Consider the following 19,547-nt stretch of genomic DNA (forward strand, 5'->3'; position numbering starts at 1 on the left):
GTCCGCGGATTACAAGGCATAGTGCAGAAAACAAGAAAAATCTCGGTAAAACACCGCCGTATGGAGAAGTATTCTCTCTCTGTCTCAGGGCAGTGCGAGTGCTGCTAGAGGGAGAGAGTCAGAGTGCTGCGCAACTTACAGCTCAACTTCAAAGCAAGTTAACGATGGCTCGTTGACCCCAATTTGACCACTAGGCAATCAACACTGAACAGCACTAATTAATGGCAGCTGTGATTCTTGTGTCTTTCCGTGCAGCCAGATATCAAATAATTCCCTGTAGAGCAGGGGTCTTCAGTGTTTTCAGGCCAAGGACCCCCTAGTTGAGAGAGAGATGAAGCAGGGACCCCCTCTATATTGTATAAAATTGTTTTTCAGATAAACTTTTGCTGCTCTTTTTTCCCTTTACACACCTATAACTCCAAAAATAGCCGATCTACAAGCTCACAAGTGTGAGCTTGTAGATCTGCTATTTTTGGCTAAAGTTCTCCTCAGAAAAGGGATACTAGGATTCAAGTGGTTAATGTAAAAAAAAAAATCAAGTACTACAAGTACTACAAGTACTAGTTGTCGGATTTGGAATTGTGTACTTTTCTTTCAGATACATGTACATGAATATAACCATATAAGATGAAACACGAGTTAAACGCTGTGCATTTTTGTGGGACCCATAAAATGTCCCTGGGACCCATCTAAAAGACCACCCTTGCATCCCAGGACCCATTACATTGAAAACCTAGCAACATCACTGCTCTAACAAGCAGTCCTACAGAGGAAACCTCCTCTAACAAGCAGTCCTACAGAGGAAACCCCCTCTAACAAGCAGTCCTACAGAGTAAACCTCCTCTAACAACCAGTCCTACAGAGTAAACCTCCTCTAACAACCAGTCCTACAGAGTAAACCTCCTCTAACAACCAGTCCTACAGAGTAAACCTCCTCTAACAACCAGTCCTACAGAGTAAACCTCCTCTAACAACCAGTCCTACAGAGTAAACCCCCTCTAACAACCAGTCCTACAGAGTAAACCTCCTCTAACAACCAGTCCTACAGAGGAAACCCCCTCTAACAACCAGTCCTACAGAGTAAACCCCCTCTAACAACCAGTCCTACAGAGTAAACCTCCTCTAACAACCAGTCCTACAGAGTAAACCTCCTCTAACAACCAGTCCTACAGAGGAAACCCCCTATAACAAGCAGTCCTACAGAGTAAACCTCCTCTAACAACCAGTCCTACAGAGTAAACCTCCTCTAACAACCAGTCCTACAGAGTAAACCCCCTCTAACAACCAGTCCTACAGAGTAAACCTCCTCTAACAACCAGTCCTACAGAGTAAACCCCCTCTAACAACCAGTCCTACAGAGTAAACCCCCTCTAACAACCAGTCCTACAGAGTAAACCCCCTCTAACAACCAGTCCTACAGAGTAAACCCCCTCTAACAACCAGTCCTACAGAGTAAACCCCCTCTAACAAGCAGTCCTACAGAGGAAACCCCCTCTAACAACCAGTCCTACAGAGTAAACCTCCTCTAACAACCAGTCCTACAGAGTAAACCTCCTCTAACAACCAGTCCTACAGAGTAAACCCCCTCTAACAACCAGTCCTACAGAGTAAACCCCCTCTAACAACCAGTCCTACAGAGGAAACCCCCTCTAACAACCAGTCCTACAGAGTAAACCTCCTCTAACAAGCAGTCCTACAGAGGAAACCTCCTCTAACAACCAGTCCTACAGAGGAAACCTCCTCTAACAACCAGTCCTACAGAGGAAACCCCCTCTAACAACCAGTCCTACAGAGTAAACCCCCTCTAACAACCAGTCCTACAGAGTAAACCTCCTCTAACAACCAGTCCTACAGAGTAAACCCCCTCTAACAACCAGTCCTACAGAGTAAACCCCCTCTAACAACCAGTCCTACAGAGTAAACCTCCTCTAACAAGCAGTCCTACAGAGTAAACCTCCTCTAACAAGCAGTCCTACAGAGTAAACCTCCTCTAACAACCAGTCCTACAGAGTAAACCTCCTCTAACAACCAGTCCTACAGAGTAAACCTCCTCTAACAAGCAGTCCTACAGAGTAAACCTCCTCTAACAACCAGTCCTACAGAGTAAACCCCCTCTAACAACCAGTCCTACAGAGGAAACCCCCTCTAACAACCAGTCCTACAGAGTAAACCTCCTCTAACAAGCAGTCCTACAGAGTAAACCTCCTCTAACAAGCAGTCCTACAGAGTAAACCTCCTCTAACAACCAGTCCTACAGAGTAAACCTCCTCTAACAACCAGTCCTACAGAGGAAACCTCCTCTAACAACCAGTCCTACAGAGTAAACCTCCTCTAACAACCAGTCCTACAGAGTAAACCTCCTCTAACAACCAGTCCTACAGAGTAAACCTCCTCTAACAACCAGTCCTACAGAGTAAACCTCCTCTAACAACCAGTCCTACAGAGTAAACCTCCTCTAACAACCAGTCCTACAGAGTAAACCCCCTCTAACAACCAGTCCTACAGAGTAAACCTCCTCTAACAACCAGTCCTACAGAGTAAACCTCCTCTAACAAGCAGTCCTACAGAGTAAACCTCCTCTAACAACCAGTCCTACAGAGTAAACCCCCTCTAACAACCAGTCCTACAGAGTAAACCTCCTCTAACAACCAGTCCTACAGAGTAAACCTCCTCTAACAAGCAGTCCTACAGAGGAAACCCCCTCTAACAACCAGTCCTACAGAGTAAACCTCCTCTAACAACCAGTCCTACAGAGTAAACCCCCTCTAACAAGCAGTCCTACAGAGGAAACCTCCTCTAACAACCAGTCCTACAGAGTAAACCTCCTCTAACAACCAGTCCTACAGAGGAAACCTCCTCTAACAACCAGTCCTACAGAGGAAACCTCCTCTAACAACCAGTCCTACAGAGGAAATCCCCTCTAACAACCAGTCCTACAGAGGAAACCCCCTCTAACAACCAGTCCTACAGAGTAAACCTCCTCTAACAACCAGTCCTACAGAGTAAACCTCCTCTAACAACCAGTCCTACAGAGTAAACCCCCTCTAACAACCAGTCCTACAGAGGAAACCCCCTCTAACAACCAGTCCTACAGAGTAAACCCCCTCTAACAACCAGTCCTACAGAGTAAACCCCCTCTAACAACCAGTCCTACAGAGTAAACCTCCTCTAACAACCAGTCCTACAGAGTAAACCTCCTCTAACAACCAGTCCTACAGAGTAAACCCCCTCTAACAACCAGTCCTACAGAGGAAACCCCCTCTAACAACCAGTCCTACAGAGTAAACCTCCTCTAACAACCAGTCCTACAGAGTAAACCTCCTCTAACAACCAGTCCTTCAGAGTAAACCCCCTCTAACAACCAGTCCTACAGAGGAAACCCCCTCTAACAACCAGTCCTACAGAGGAAACCCCCTCTAACAACCAGTCCTACAGAGTAAACCTCCTCTAACAACCAGTCCTACAGAGTAAACCTCCTCTAACAACCAGTCCTACAGAGTAAACCCCCTCTAACAACCAGTCCTACAGAGTAAACCTCCTCTAACAACCAGTCCTACAGAGTAAACCTCCTCTAACAACCAGTCCTTCAGAGTAAACCCCCTCTAACAACCAGTCCTACAGAGTAAACCTCCTCTAACAACCAGTCCTACAGAGTAAACCTCCTCTAACAACCAGTCCTACAGAGTAAACCCCCTAAAACAACCAGTCCTACAGAGGAAACCCCCTAAAACAACCAGTCCTACAGAGTAAACCCCCTCTAACAACCAGTCCTACAGAGGAAACCCCCTCTAACAACCAGTCCTACAGAGGAAACCTCCTCTAACAACCAGTCCTACAGGGTAAACCTCCTCTAACAACCAGTCCTACAGAGTAAACCCCCTCTAACAACCAGTCCTACAGAGTAAACCCCCTCTAACAACCAGTCCTACAGAGTAAACCCCCTCTAACAACCAGTCCTACAGAGTAAACCCCCTCTAACAACCAGTCCTACAGAGTAAACCTCCTCTAACAACCAGTCCTACAGAGGAAACCCCCTCTAACAACCAGTCCTACAGAGTAAACCTCCTCTAACAACCAGTCCTACAGAGTAAACCTCCTCTAACAACCAGTCCTACAGAGGAAACCCCCTCTAACAACCAGTCCTACAGAGTAAACCTCCTCTAACAACCAGTCCTACAGAGTAAACCCCCTCTAACAACCAGTCCTACAGAGGAAACCCCCTCTAACAACCAGTCCTACAGAGTAAACCCCCTCTAACAACCAGTCCTACAGAGTAAACCTCCTCTAACAACCAGTCCTACAGAGTAAACCCCCTCTAACAACCAGTCCTACAGAGTAAACCCCCTCTAACAACCAGTCCTACAGAGTAAACCCCCTCTAACAACCAGTCCTACAGAGTAAACCCCCTCTAACAACCAGTCCTACAGAGTAAACCCCCTCTAACAACCAGTCCTACAGAGGAAACCCCCTCTAACAACCAGTCCTACAGAGTAAACCTCCTCTAACAACCAGTCCTACAGGGTAAACCTCCTCTAACAACCAGTCCTACAGGCAGCATGTCCCAGGCTGGACCACCAGAGGAAACAACGTTCACAGTCACAACTCCCGCACTGCCGCCCGGTGTCAAAGCGCTCTCCATAGCGTAGCTGCTCCCATTGACCCTGCAGTCCACCCATTCACCTGTGGGTCCCGGGACCCATTACATAGAAAACCTATAGCAACATCACTGCCCATTGTTGTTCCGCAGCTAGCGGACAAAGATAGCAGGCCGCCGGGTCTTTATCCACCGCCTCTCTTCTCTCTGATCACGGGAGGGGGGGAGGGGGGCTGTCGGTATACTCCGTCGGTGAGCAGAGCCTTCTTGTACGCAAGCTTGGTGATCGCAATGAAGCACACGGTCCACAGAAGTTGTAAATGCATCTTAAATCTGCACCTACAACATTGACGGTGGTAGTTACAACGGGGCAGTTTAACGTCATGGCCAGGACACACAAACACACACACACACACACACACACACACACACACACACACACACACACACACACACACACACATAACCTCTAAATGTGTGATCCTAACACTAACCCCAACCTGACACTTTTCCTAATTGAACAATAAAACATCAATTTATCTTTTGAGGGTCGGGAAAATTGTCCTGTCTGGCTCTCCCTCTCTAATCTGTCTGTCTGTCTGTCTGTCTGTCTGTCTGTCTGTCTGCAGAGACTTTAGGTCAGAGGACGGTAAAGCAGAGATCCCTCTCAATGTGACGGTCCAAGGAGATGTGTTAGTGGTCATCTACCATGCTAGGTCTACACTGGGAGGCCGTCTGCAGGCCAAGGTACACACACACACACACACACACACACACACACACACACACACACACACACACACACACACACACACACGTACACACACGTACACACACACACACACACGTACACACATGCACATGCACATGCACATGCACATGCACATGCACACACACACACACACACACACACACACACACACACACACACACACACACACCTCATCAAGTGTGCACGCATGACGTATTGATAAGGTTTCCTATAAGTTGAGTATAAATGTTTCTCCACTAGATGGCGTCCATGAAGATGTTTCAGGTCCAGTTTCACACCGGCTTCGTCCCGAGAAACGCCACCACTGTGAAGTTTAACAAGTGAGTAAACCTAGGAACGCATACTGTGATGTTTAACAAGTAAGTAAACCTAGGAACGCATACTGTGATGTTTAACAAGTAAGTAAACCTAGGAACGCATACTTTGAAGTTTAAAAAGTGAGTATACTTAGGAACACATACTGTGAAGTTTAACAAGTGAGTGCTTATAGGAACACATACTGTGAAATTTAAAAAGTGAGTACTGCTTAGGAACACATAATGTGAAGTTTAACAAGTGAGTACTCCTTAGGAACACATGCTGCGAAGTTTAACAAGTGAGTATACTTAGGAACGCATATTGTGAAGTTTGCAGGGCAAAGCACTGTGCATGGGCGATGCTGAGGCTTCTATTTAGAGATGTACCGATACTGCTTTTCATAGCCACTTGTGAGTGGCCTCATTGGACTCTGTTAGCTCCGTCCCCTCTTCTGATTGGTTGATATTTGATAGTACATTATAAAAGCCATAGACATGGGCCCGGTCATCACTGCTTGCAGCTTTAATCTTTTTTTTAAACTAACGGTTTAGCGTGTAGCGCACAAGGTTGACTGTGTATCTGTGTGCATGCGTGTGTGTGCGCGTGTGCGTGTGTGTGTGCGCGTGTGTGTCTTGTGTGTGTGTGTGTGTGTGTGTGTGTGTGTGTGCGCGTGTGTGTCTTGTGTGTGTCTCTGTGTGGTCCTCAGGTATGACCTGGATGCGTGTGACATCCAGGAGAAGTACCCGGACCTGTTCCAGGTGAACCTGGACATCGAGGTGGAGCCCCGGGACCGGCCCAGTGCTAAGACCCCTCCATGGGAGTCCTTCAGCACCAAGGGGCTCAACCCTAAGATGCTCTTCTCCTCCCGGGACGAGCAGCAGGAGATACTCAGCAAGTTTGGTAGGAAGTGAACCCACAACCCACCTTCCTGGGTTTAACACATTGACTGCCAAGATATTAAACATAGTTTTCTATCCCCATGCCAGCGTAATTATCTTAAATCAACGATCGTTGAAACGCCGTGGAAGATACATGTGTAAAAAAAAAAGACACAAAAAAAAGGTTCCTGTGGGTAGGCGGAGGGATCTGTGAATCCACAGGGACAATAACGTTCCAACCACGATCGGCCATTTTGGGGCTTTTGTCCGCTGAAAACGGGTGGTTTTCAATGCAAAAAAATAAACTGAGTTACAGCTTTTTCTGAAAATCCCATCGTTGGGGCGGATGGCTGCCTGCTTTTTTGGAAGGACGTCACATCCGACTACTTCTTCTCTGAGTGACCATCGATCATTCCAAAGCTGTGTTAGGTCGCCCCTTGTGGAATTTTAAAAAACGTTTTTTTTTTTTTAAAGAATGCATCAATGCGATTTTGGCAATCAATGTGTTAAATGGTGTATAATGTGTACCTTTTACAACTGATTGAGATCGGGAGGTTGGGGGTTCAAGCCCAGGCCGAGTCTTAGTCTTACCAAAGACTCTAAACATGGGACCTAATGCCTCCCTGCTTGGCTCTCGGCATCAAGGGTTGGGTCGGGGGTAAGGCCCTGCGACATTATAACAAAAACTATTTGTGAATCTGACCTAATAGACTTATAGAATATACATTTGTATTAACATACAGTGTGTGCACTATAATCATTATTATCATGATTGTCTTTTGGTTCACTTGCACATATTGGACACATATTTGTGTCATATTGTATTCACACCTACAGTACAGTGAAGAGAACAGAGACCTATGTTTTTCTTGGCAGACCAGAATGTGTTTGTTCGGTCCGCATCAAGAGCTCCAATGAGCTCATGTTCAGACCGACTGGACTTAAAGACGGTAACGCTCCAGGGTTCATTTTGATCAAACTTAGCCTGGGATCAAAACCATGTTCGGGATTCTGATCCGGTCTGGACGGAAATAACTTTTACGTCATCAGGTGACCGGAACCACCGGTGCCGTGCACCTCCAAAATGATTCCGCTGGTTTAAAATTGGATTAAATTGAGGGCACGGTGGCGCAGTCGGTAGTGCTGTCGCCTCACAGCTAGAAGGTCCTGGGTTCGATTCCCGCCGGGGACGCTGTGGGCACTGGGGGCGTGACTTCTCCTCCGCGTCATCAGCGGCCATACCCTAGGTGGGGTTGGCGTAAGGGCTTTTCTGTGTGGAGTTTGCATGTTCCCCGTGTCTCTCAGGGTAGTTAATACCCTCACAAAACATGTAGTAATCCTGGTCACTAAACTCCTCCCCCATGACAGCCGGGGCGCCTGATGGAGGGGAAGGGAACTGGTTGGAATAACGTGTTCCTTCCACGCGCTACGTCCTACCAGGGGAACTCCCCCCTGTCAGGTGACAAGAAGGTCAGTTGGCTCTCATGCACTGAAGGAGGCATGAGCTCGGCCATGGGCTCCCTAGGCTGGTGAGGGGAGTGTAGTGCCCAGGATCACTTAGAGAATTGGCACCGGGTGAAAAATAAGGGTTACAAAATCGCGGGATAAAAAAAAAATAATAATAATAAAATTGATTAAATTGGTATAATAATGGTTTGGAATGTCCATCTTTTATTGTAACTCGTAGCGCGACTGCAGAGACTTGAATGAATTGATTCACATTGTGTGGGGAACATAAACAATGCGACACCAACCGGAACCAAACCACCAGAACACCATTGTTTTTTTTGTTTGTTTTTTCTAAACCGGATCACACGGCTCAGTTTAGAACAGGGGTCTTCAACGTTTTCAGGCCAGGGACCCCCTAGCTGAGAGAGAGATGAAGCAGGGACCCCCTCCTCTATATTGTATAAAATGGTGTTTCAGATAAACCTTTGCTGCTCTTTTTCCCCTCTACACCTATACCTCTTTGCCAAAAATAGCCGATCTACAAGTTCACAACGCCTCGCAGCGCGAGGCGTTGTGAGCTTGTAGAGCTGCTATTTTCGGCTAAAGTTCTCCACAGAAAAGGGATGCTATAGGGTTCAAGTGGTAAAAAAAAAAATCATGTTACACAAAGATTTGGCGGACCCCCTGTATTAACTCTGAGGACCCCCTAGCGGTCCCGGACCCCCTGTTGAAGACCCCTGGTTTAGAATGAATACCAGGCTTTCCTCCGCGGTGGAAAGCCTGGTGATGCGAGGTTAAATCCAACTAAAGCGTCCTTCAAGTGCTAAAGGCCCATTCTGAGGCAGAACAAACCCTGCTCTGACTTTAATACCGTCCTCTCCTCTGCTATTTATACCATGTTGGTACATGTGTTAATCATGGATGTTAAGTGATGATGCTGAGGTATGAGGATTGTAAGGGTAGGATTAGATATGTTTTTAACTTCTTCCTACTTCCTACTGTTTTCATATTGTCTTGTTGTTGATTGTGTCTTGATATTGTCTATTTTTCAACATTGTTTAGCTTTTCATTAATTCATTCATTCATTCATTCTGCTGCTGTGTGTCTGCTTGCTCCAGGTAAACCCGAGTTGCCCCGCCAGCCTGGTTCCTCTGCCTTCTACGATTCTGAGGTCCCCCAGCCAGCCCAGACCCCTGAGGGACCCCCTGCTGCTACCCCGGAGCCCGAGTCTCCTCTGAGCACCGACACCAACGCCAACAACTTCTTCCAGACTCTGGACTGGGACGGTATGTACCGCTACACCCTTCACCCTTCACCCTACACCCTACACCCTACACCCTACACCCTACACCCTTCACCCTACACCCTACACCCTACACCCTTCACCCTACACCCTACACCCTACACCCTACACCCTACACCCTTCACCCTACACCCTACACCCTACACCCTTCACCCTTCACCCTACACCCTACACCCTACACCCTACACCCTACACCCTACACCCTACACCCTTCACCCTACACCCTACACCCTTCACCCTACACCCTACACCCTACACCCTACACCCTACACCCTTCACCCTACACCCTACACCCTACACCCTACACCCTACACCCTACAGCCTTCACCCTACACCCTACACCCTACACCCTACACCCTACACCCTACACCCTACACCCTTCACCCTACACCCTACACCCTTCACCCTACACCCTACACCCTACACCCTACACCCTACACCCTACACCCTTCACCCTACACCCTACACCCTACACCCTACACCTTACACCCTACACCCTACACCCTACACCCTACACCCTACACCCTTCACCCTACACCCTACACCCTACACCCTACAGCCTTCACCCTACACCCTACACCCTACACCCTACACCCTACACCCTACAGCCTTCACCCTACACCCTACACCCTACCCCCTACACCCTACACCCTACACCCTACACCTTACACCCTACACCCTACACCCTACACCCTACACCCTACACCCTACAGCCTTCACCCTACACCCTACACCCTACACCCTACACCCTTCACCCTACACCCTACACCCTACACCCTACAGCCTTCACCCTACACCCTACACCCTACACCCTACACCCAGACTCTGGACTGGGACGGTATGTACCGCTACACCCTACACCCTACACCCTACACCCTACACCCTACACCCTTCACCCTACACCCTTCACCCTACACCCTACACCCTTCACCCTACACCCTTCACCCTACACCCTACACCCTACACCCTACACCCTTCACCCTACACCCTTCACCCTACACCCTACACCCTACACCCTACACCCTTCACCCTACACCCTACACCCTTCACCCTTCACCCTACACCCTTCACCCTACACCCTACACCCTTCACCCTACACCCTACACCCTACACCCTTCACCCTACACCCTACACCCTACACCCTACACCCTACACCCTTCACCCTACACCCTACCCCCTACACCCTTCACCCTACACCCTTCACCCTACACCCTACACCCTACACCCTACACCCTTCACCCTACACCCTACACCCTTCACCCTACACCCTACCCCCTACACCCTTCACCCTACACCCTACACCCTTCACCCTACACCCTACACCCTACCCCCTACACCCTACACCCTACCCCCTACACCCTACACCCTACACCCTACACCCTTCACCCTACACCCTACACCCTACACCCTTCACCCTACACCCTTCACCCTACACCCAGACTCTGGACTGGGACGGTACCGCTACACCCTTCACATCCACATGAAAACAAACCCTTTAAGACCTGAGGCCCATTCTACAAATACCTTCTAAATCAGTTGTTCTCAAACGTTTTCGTGTCAAGGGCCCCCACAATCATATGTATTTGGCCGCCGTCATCTGAAAATATTTTGTGCCAGGGACACACTTTCAAGATTCTTTTTCCAGAAATAGCAGATGTACAAGCTTGTAGATCTGCTATTTTTGGGAACCACTGTTCTAAATCCTAAGAGTTTTTTGAAAAATGTATGTAGATAGATAGATAGATAGATAGACGTTTTCCCGGTTTTGATCACTTAAATGAATGGTTTTGTGTTTTTGTTTGATCAATTAATGTCTATTACTGAGATCATTATTGCTCTGAATTGGATCAGACGGATGTGACTAATTCAAGTTTAATTTGACTGTTCAGTAGTTTATCATCACTGTCACCTACAGTTTACATTTGACTGTTCAGTAGTTTATCATCACTGTCACCTACAGTTTACATTTGACTGTTCAGTAGTTTATCATCACTGTCACCTACAGTATACATTTGACTGTTCAGTAGTTTATCATCACTGTCACCTACAGTTTACATTTGACTGTTCAGTAGTTTATCATCACTGTCACCTACAGTATACATTTGACAGTAAGTTTAGACAGGACGTGCTGTCTAAACTGAACATTTGGCAAAAACAGCCGATCTACAAGCTGCTCTACGAGCTTTTAGATTGGCTATTCAGATTTGGTGTAGAGTGTTTTTTTTTTGTTTGTTTTCTCTTTTTTTTTCAAATGTCACTTCAGTCAGACTTGTTTGACTAATATATCAGTTGATTGACATGTTGTGGATTTCCAGATGCGGTTGACCAACCAGACGGCTCAGACATCAGTCATGGAGGCGGGACCCTGGACGACCAGGAGGAGCTGAGTGACCAATCAGAGGGCGAGTCGTACTCTTACTCCGCTCCGGGCGGGGAGCCCCTGTCACGTGACCCCAGCGAGCAGCTGTTTGACACACACTTCCAGGTGGGAAACTACACAACATGTACACAACATGTACACAACATGTAGACAATATGTACACATGTACACAACCCTTGAATATAGGTGAAGTGAATGGGCTCTCCCCAAATCCACTTTACCAATAGGAATGCATATGGCGTGCTTTAAATGCTTATTGCTCCTAAATGTACTTTAATTTGACTGAAACGCACACGCACACACACACACCCACACACACACCCACACCCACACCCACACACCCGCACACGCACACAGCGAGCGAGCTCCACAAGGTTTTCCATTATATCTTCAATAGGTAACCAACTGTGGTGCAACACGCGCGGCGTGCTTTTGACCAATTCCTCGTACATTTTATGTCCCATGGAGAGAGTCTGTTGACAGCCGTAATGTAGAGAGCAGTATGGGTTAATGTAGAGAGCAGTATGGGTTGGCGCCCCAGCCTGTGTCTTCCGCGAGGAAGAAGCCCAACAAACCCACGGCAAGGCCTTTAAGGAGGGCCTTTCAGGCAAGCCGCTAGTGGAGCCTGCAGTACCACCATGGCCCAAGACGCCATCATGCTGGAGTGAAATGTTTGGAGCGGGGAAGTCTGGTGCAACGCTCAGGTCCTGGACCTGGTGAGACGAAGGAGGCCATCCACAGAGCCTAGTCCCTCCACGTACCAGAGCCTCTCCTCCAGTCCCGGCAGAATAGTTCCGGAGAAGTGCACTGAGTGTACTGGGACGTAAGGCGGGGCTTGATCAACCCCGGCTGGGTCACCTGGGCGAGGGTGTGTGTTGTTGTGAGACCCGAAACACCCGATGACCCCAGGCTACAACACTGATGATACGTCCCAGGCTACAACACTGATGATACGTCCTCCAGGCTACAACACTGATGATACGTCCCAGGCTACAACACTGATGATACGTCCCAGGCTACAACACTGATGATACGTCCCAGGGTACAACACTGATGATACGTCCCAGGCTACAACACTGATGATACGTCCCAGGGTACAACACTGATGATACGTCCCAGGCTACAACACTGATGATACGTCCCAGGGTACAACACTGATGATACGTCCCAGGCTACAACACTGATGATACGTCCCAGGGTACAACACTGATGATACGTCCCAGGCTACAACACTGATGATACGTCCCAGGCTACAACACTGATGATACGTCCCAGGGTACAACACTGATGATACGTCCCAGGCTACAACACTGATGATACGTCCCAGACTACAACACTGATGATACGTCCCAGGCTACAACACTGATGATACGTCCTCCAGGCTACAACACTGATGATACGTCCTCCAGGCTACCACACTGATGATACGTCCCAGACTACAACACTGATGATACGTCCCAGGCTACAACACTGATGATACGTCCCAGGCTACAACACTGATGATACGTCCCAGGCTACAACACTGATGATACGTCCCAGGCTACAACACTGATGATACGTCCCAGGCTACAACACTGATGATACGTCCCAGACTACAACACTGATGATACGTCCCAGGCTACAACACTGATGATACGTCCTCCAGGCTACAACACTGATGATACGTCCTCCAGGCTACCACACTGATGATACGTCCCAGACTACAACACTGATGATACGTCCCAGGCTACAACACTGATGATACGTCCTCCAGGCTACCACACTGATGATACGTCCCAGGCTACAACACTGATGATACGTCCCAGGCTACAACACTGATGATACGTCCCAGGCTACAACACTGATGATACGTCCCAGGTGCATCCATGTGATGTGTTTTATTTATTAGAAGTGGAGACGCATGTAAAGGTGGAAAAAGTCAATGGTTATCATGCCAGAGCCATGAGAGATTTTAGTGGCAAGTTTGAAGACCATTGGAAAACTGCTGTGCTATGAGTTAGTCAAAATGTCTTCTATTTATTCACTCCTGGTGTCTCTCTCTCTCTCTCTCTCTCTCTCTCTCTCACTCTCTCCAGATCGGCGCTCCTGAGGCTCCTCCCCCTGCTCCTCCTCCCAGTGACACGGCTGACCTGCTGGGTCTGAACTCCTCCTTTGACTCCTCCTCCGCCACGGCTCCTCCTCCTCCTCAGGGAGTAGGCATGAAGACCTCCTCCAGTAACAGTGACCTCCTCAACGACCTGTTTGCTCCCCCTGCTGGCCCCGGTGCAGCACCGCACGAAGAGCTGTTCTTCAGTGGGGCCCCCGCGGCCCCGGCACCACCAGCACCTAAACGTAACCCTAACCCTTACCCTAACCCCGGCACCACCAGCACCTAAACGTAACGGGGTTCTTTCTTTTTGAACAGCACCATAATCAAATGTTCAAAGTATTAGAAAACCATTCATCTGTGTGGCTGAATTCTACGGCGGCTGCAACCAATATACACAGTGTGTAGTGTATGTGGACTATGATCCAATGAAGGGTTGTCATTTAAAGCAAGGGTTCCAATCCAATCCACTTAAAAACAGCACATTTAAAACAACACTGTTGAACCAAAGTGCTGTACACTTAGTAACACAATAAATACTAAAACATATAAGAGCAAAACAATAAACAGGACAACATATAGACACAATGCCTAGAGGCAACTCTCGGTCTGAATTTTCAAACCTTTTCCAAACTTTTCAGGCCATAACCCCCCCCCAAAATAATCATATTTGAACTGGGGACCCCCCAGCCTGACAAACACTTGGTAATGTAAGCATTACATTTAGTTTGACTCGGTTCCACAGATAAATATTGTGAAAATAGCCGATCTACAAGCTTACAACGTCTCGCACAACGTCTTTTGGGGACCCCCAGTTTAGGAAGCAGTGATTTTAAAGGACAATGAAAGTAGTGTATTTTGTAATGGACTCTTTGACATACAGGGAGCCAGTGTATATACTTTAGCTCTAAGAACTGGAATGATAGGCTCCTCTTTCTCGGTATTCGTAAGGACTCAAGAAGCAGTATTCTGAATCAGTATTGATTTTGACAGCTGTCATGGTTGGGCTAAGATATGGCCTTGTCATTCCGCGGCCTTTGTTGACCCCGCGGCAGCTGGGTGACCTTGCCAAGCAACGCGCTCTTCTGAAGAAGAGGAACAAGCGCGGGGGGCGTCAACGTAGGCGTTGGAACGCCAATCAACTCACTGTTGCTGTGGACACTAACTCTGCTCCTTGATGCCAGCCGTCACACCACGGCCACAACTTCCTCTTTCTCAATGACTTGCTAAAAACTGTACTTTTCGCTCACATGACCTAAATGGCCATGGCAACAGCTGAAATGTTTTAACTGGTAGAAGGAAAAACCATATTAGGTTTTTCCTATTGAAATAATCTAACCAGCACCATATAAGGTTTAGCTACTGAAATGATCTAACCCGGAGGGAGGCGATCCCATATTTGGTGTGTCGGATGGAGCCAAAATTGTATAAATACTGCTGTATATCTCTGTTCTGGGGGGGTTGGGTAGAGAAGCTTGTGTGAGGTGTCACTTGTTTGTGCCTTTTACTGGGCGACGGACATAGCCTTGCGCGGAACTTCTCCCATTTGTAGCTCTCTCTGATTAGTTCCTTTTGGCGGCCACACTGCAACGAGGTTGCGGGGAGCGATAGTGAATTCTGCTGTATTCGACTGGGACCTTGGCATTGCCCATAATCTGGTTGAATAAACAGAGAATTTTGTCAGCTCCTAGCATTACCGATTGCTTGGACGCCTAATCTTAGGTAGCCTTTAGTTCGCAGGAATTGAGGAATATTATCCCGATTTAACATTCAAACAAGAATTCATGGCATTGCCCGTATCTTGGTTGAATTAAGTTGAATTTGGGGATATTTTTCTGCCTGTGCCAGGCACCTTAGATTTAGGAAATGAGGAGATAGAGCTTAGGGGTCTGTTGTCTGTCTTATCAGAAATTCTGCCTTTTCATACATATATTTGTATTTTTGCTAAAAGCCTGTATTAGCTTGAGTGTTAAATAAAAACCCTTTTCTATGAGAGAAGTTTTAAGAGGATTTCTTCATACGAGCCGTTTGATCTTATCAGCGGACACTTGGGTGAGTGACAAAATATGCAACAGAGGTTACTATAAATAGAAATAGGCATTTTAGAGTGTGTTCTCAGTGCAGAGAGGTTAATAGTTTCACAGCTACATTTGGTCTGAAGACTTCTCGGCGCGCTATCTGGGGTGCAACGGCACTGCTACACTTATTAGGTTTAAATTCATAGGGTTTATAGGTTTTGCTGAAACTATCGAGGGTAGTAGAAATTAGGAGTGTTTTAATTTCTTCTATTTTCGTCAGGCCATTACATGGCGCCCGAACAGGGACATGAGATTGACTGCTCATGTTAAACTGAACGCTGGACTTATATTAATGGACATCAGAGAGACCGCTGATGTTAAAAGTTAATTCTGTCCAAAATAGTAGTGTACACTAATACTTGGAGTTAGACATTTGGAGAGACCGCCAAATGCCATAACTATTAAGACTCTGAATGAGTCTAGTTGAACCAGTGATTCCAGTTCAAAATTATTTTCCGTGAAATTTTGTTAGATGTAGAACGCCCACACGTTTCACATCTTTGAGTTAAATTTTCACAACTTCTCCCGTGAGGCCTTCCTATACTCACGTAAAAATTGTTTCCTGATCCGCGAGAGATCTCTCTATATTTGTAATGTAACGCAGAATGAGATCTACAAAACGCTCGTAAAAGCGGGGCAAAAAGCTATTGCCAGTTTTAAACCGTGAAGGACGAGAATAGAGAAACCGGATTCAAATAGGATAGAAACCTGTTTTAAATTATTGTCGCCAAAGATATAGATATTTGATTATAATTTAATACAAATTTGAATTATTATCTTATCCCATAAAACATTTTTGATCAAAAGGTTTTGTTTTGCGAAATTCTAATTACAATAAGTTTGGATTTTACAAATAAGAATAAATCTACAATAATTCTGTTTGCTTACATTTGGATAAAAAATAAGTTGCCCATCATAAATGGCTGATCTTGTCCCAGACCCGGATGACTCCTTTAGTGGAGTTTCTGAGGGCGCCCAGTCAGTTTTTCAAGGTCACGAGGGCTTCGAGGAAGACGCCGTGATTGTTGAGGACCTTGCTGAGGCAGAGGTTGACGAGAACTGGCCAGGCGGTCATATTCACAATGACCCGCCGGCATATGATGAGGTACCCCCCGAAATTATGGATGAAGATCCTTGTCCGGTCCGCCCCAAGGAGGAACCCACTCGTGCGCATGATAGGCGGGCAAATGACGGCAGTGGCTCTTATGAACAGCTCTTTCGACCTGTCCAGCCCGCCCCATGCTCTGCCCCGGTGGAACGCCATGACCGCATAGCTAGGATTGAGCAGGAACGGCAGGTCCACCGGATGCGCGCTGAGGCCCAACGGGTTCACAATGAAAATAGGTCCCACTGTTATGAGCTGAGCAGGCACCGTGATCCAATAATTGTAGCGCTTCCGCCTAAGGGCCTGGGTTCTCAAAAGGATATTTATGTTCCGGGGACCAGATTAGTTGGTCTCCAGGGACGAGTAGAGGCTGTTCCTGGACCTCTGATCACGTGCCATGGTGCAGACCTTCGGGAATGCCCTGCACATGAGGCGGAGGTACGGAGACACGGCGGTCCCAGTCTTATCCAAGCCCGTAGAAAAGCCATGAGGGGCAGAGTTCTGTGTGATGGACAACGGTTAGAGACCATACCAGGTGATCTCACCGATTTTTCACGTATTGTGCATCTGTGCTTGTCCTCCAGAACTATGTCTGACACTGACCCACCGATATCTGAGTTGGCTGAAAGACTTAAGACAGCTGTGAAACGTGAAGCTTTAAGTTTGACTTCAAATGGGGAACAAACTTTGGTGCTAAGGGCGCGTTTCCAAAATCAGCGCTATCAGGGGTTGTCCCTCAAATACATGCTCAAGGCAGTTGCATTAGCGCTGCATGACATGCCTAATTTGGGAGAAGACACCAATCTGATTGTACTGGTTGATAAGGGCAGGGCGGAGGACCAGCTCCTAAGGGCATTAAAAGCCATTCAAACACATGGCTCGCCCGAGGGGAGGGAACCTAGCCCACGCCCGGGAAAACGCGAAGCCCGGAAGCCTAGAGATCGGAGAGAGGTGAGGAGGGCATTGACCCCTCATCCCTCGCCAGAATCCAGATCTCGGCGCCAGTGGCAAGCACCAGATCCCGCTGTGGAACGCTGTCTTAGGTTTGACGATCATTCTCCCGTGCGAGGTGAGGTAGAAGGAGAACATAATTCTCCTCCCCCCATCGCTCCGGTAAAGAGAATGACAGCCGCTGGCCAAAATGCCAGATCCCAAACTCAGAACATTAGAATGGTGGATGTCAAGCGTCTCCCTTTTGAGCCGGGAGCAACACAATATACCACGGACACGGGTCTCAGCTGGTCCCCTCATGTTATCGGAGCAACCCAGAAAACAGACTGGGAACACCCTAGAGAGGGCCAGGATCAACTCATTGCGGACTGGTACCCGGTCACCCCAAGAGAAGCTTACGATATTGAGTCCGCGCCTACAGCGCAGGCGATCCTGAGTTTACCCCGAGTGCCCGCTCCTTGGAAGTGTGCCTATATGACCGCAGGTTATGACCTGTTGAGGGAAAGGGCTGTTGAGCGTGATCGAGCGGTAAGGAGAGTTACAGGGTCTGTACCGGGATTGGCGGATGGGACTGGCCACCCCATTCGGAATCCTAGTCCAACCTTTGGTACTCCCATGAGATCTTTGACTCCAAGGACCCGCATGGATGTGATGGAGGCTAGGAATCAACCTAGCCCGTCCGGTCCGGTGGGTTTGGAGTCTAGGTCCCATTACATGCTACGATCCGCGTCGACGGTTTTCCCTCCAGTGCCCGAGTACATAAATACTGCCATGAGCACACTTCAGCCTACAGATTTTAGAGAGCTGGAAGCATATCTGCCCATTAGAAGTCCAAATGAAAGCATTACAGATTATGTCACCAGGTGTGCAACAAAATTGCCAAAATCTATGCTTGACTCTCAGGTCGCAGCAGCCTATTTTAACATCAAACTAGACGCAGCAATTCCTGAGGGATTCACCCCATGGAGTGTCTTGAGTCTATGGGCGGCGGCACCGGGTGAGAACCGAGCAGAATTGGTAAGAAATGAAATCGTTCACAAAATAAGGAAGGAACAAATGCCACTGTCACAAGCCATGACCCTATTGGAGCAGCAGTGCCCAGGGGACATTATGACTCAGGAACAACTCCTGTTGTCCATCCCTGGTGGGTCGCACTTAGCGGCTAGCTGGAACCTCCTGGGCCCCATTGAACGGCGAAATGCTACCATAAACTATGACCGTCTTGCCCGAATCATTGCGAAGAAAAAACAAACAGAGCGCGGTGAAGCCCAAAAACCTCAGGAACAAAAAATAAAGCAGTCAAAGGCCCGTCCTGAGCAAGACAGGGAGGAAGGCGAGGTTAAAAATAAACCTAGCCGCCCCCAGACTCGCTCACAGACGGGAAACTCCAAAGGCTCCTTCGGGGACCAAAAACACCCCAAACAGGCTCACAAGGGGAAGATGGAGGGCCAACAGAGGCCCCCGCCCCGGCCAAAAGAGAAAGCCGATCCTTACCCTTTTATAAACAAAGAGGAATACAGCCGGTTAGGACCGGAGCAGAGACAAGAGATGTACCAAAAACAACAGGAGTGGAAACAGAGAAACCAGAGCCAGCAGCAGAATTAGAACGGCCAATATTAACCCTATTAGCAAATAAAACCATTGAGCAGGACGG

The 19,547-nt window shown here is 47.8% G+C and overlaps 1 protein-coding gene across 1 annotated transcript in view; it reads left to right on the plus strand.

Annotated features, from left to right (window-relative positions):
• gak (cyclin G associated kinase) overlaps positions 1-19,547 on the plus strand; it is an 84,175-nt gene that overhangs the window by 47,856 nt on the left and 16,772 nt on the right. The window contains exons 17-22 of the mRNA XM_084056298.1: positions 5,224-5,341; positions 5,607-5,686; positions 6,370-6,563; positions 9,109-9,276; positions 11,609-11,778; positions 13,749-14,004. Of these exons, the coding sequence (XP_083912424.1) occupies positions 5,224-5,341; positions 5,607-5,686; positions 6,370-6,563; positions 9,109-9,276; positions 11,609-11,778; positions 13,749-14,004 (986 nt within the window). The remainder of the gene's footprint in view (positions 1-5,223; positions 5,342-5,606; positions 5,687-6,369; positions 6,564-9,108; positions 9,277-11,608; positions 11,779-13,748; positions 14,005-19,547) is intronic.

Source organism: Gymnoscopelus microlampas, assembly GCF_963454915.1.
Source record: "Gymnoscopelus microlampas genome assembly, chromosome: 4".
Lineage (NCBI taxonomy): Eukaryota > Metazoa > Chordata > Actinopteri > Myctophiformes > Myctophidae > Gymnoscopelus > Gymnoscopelus microlampas.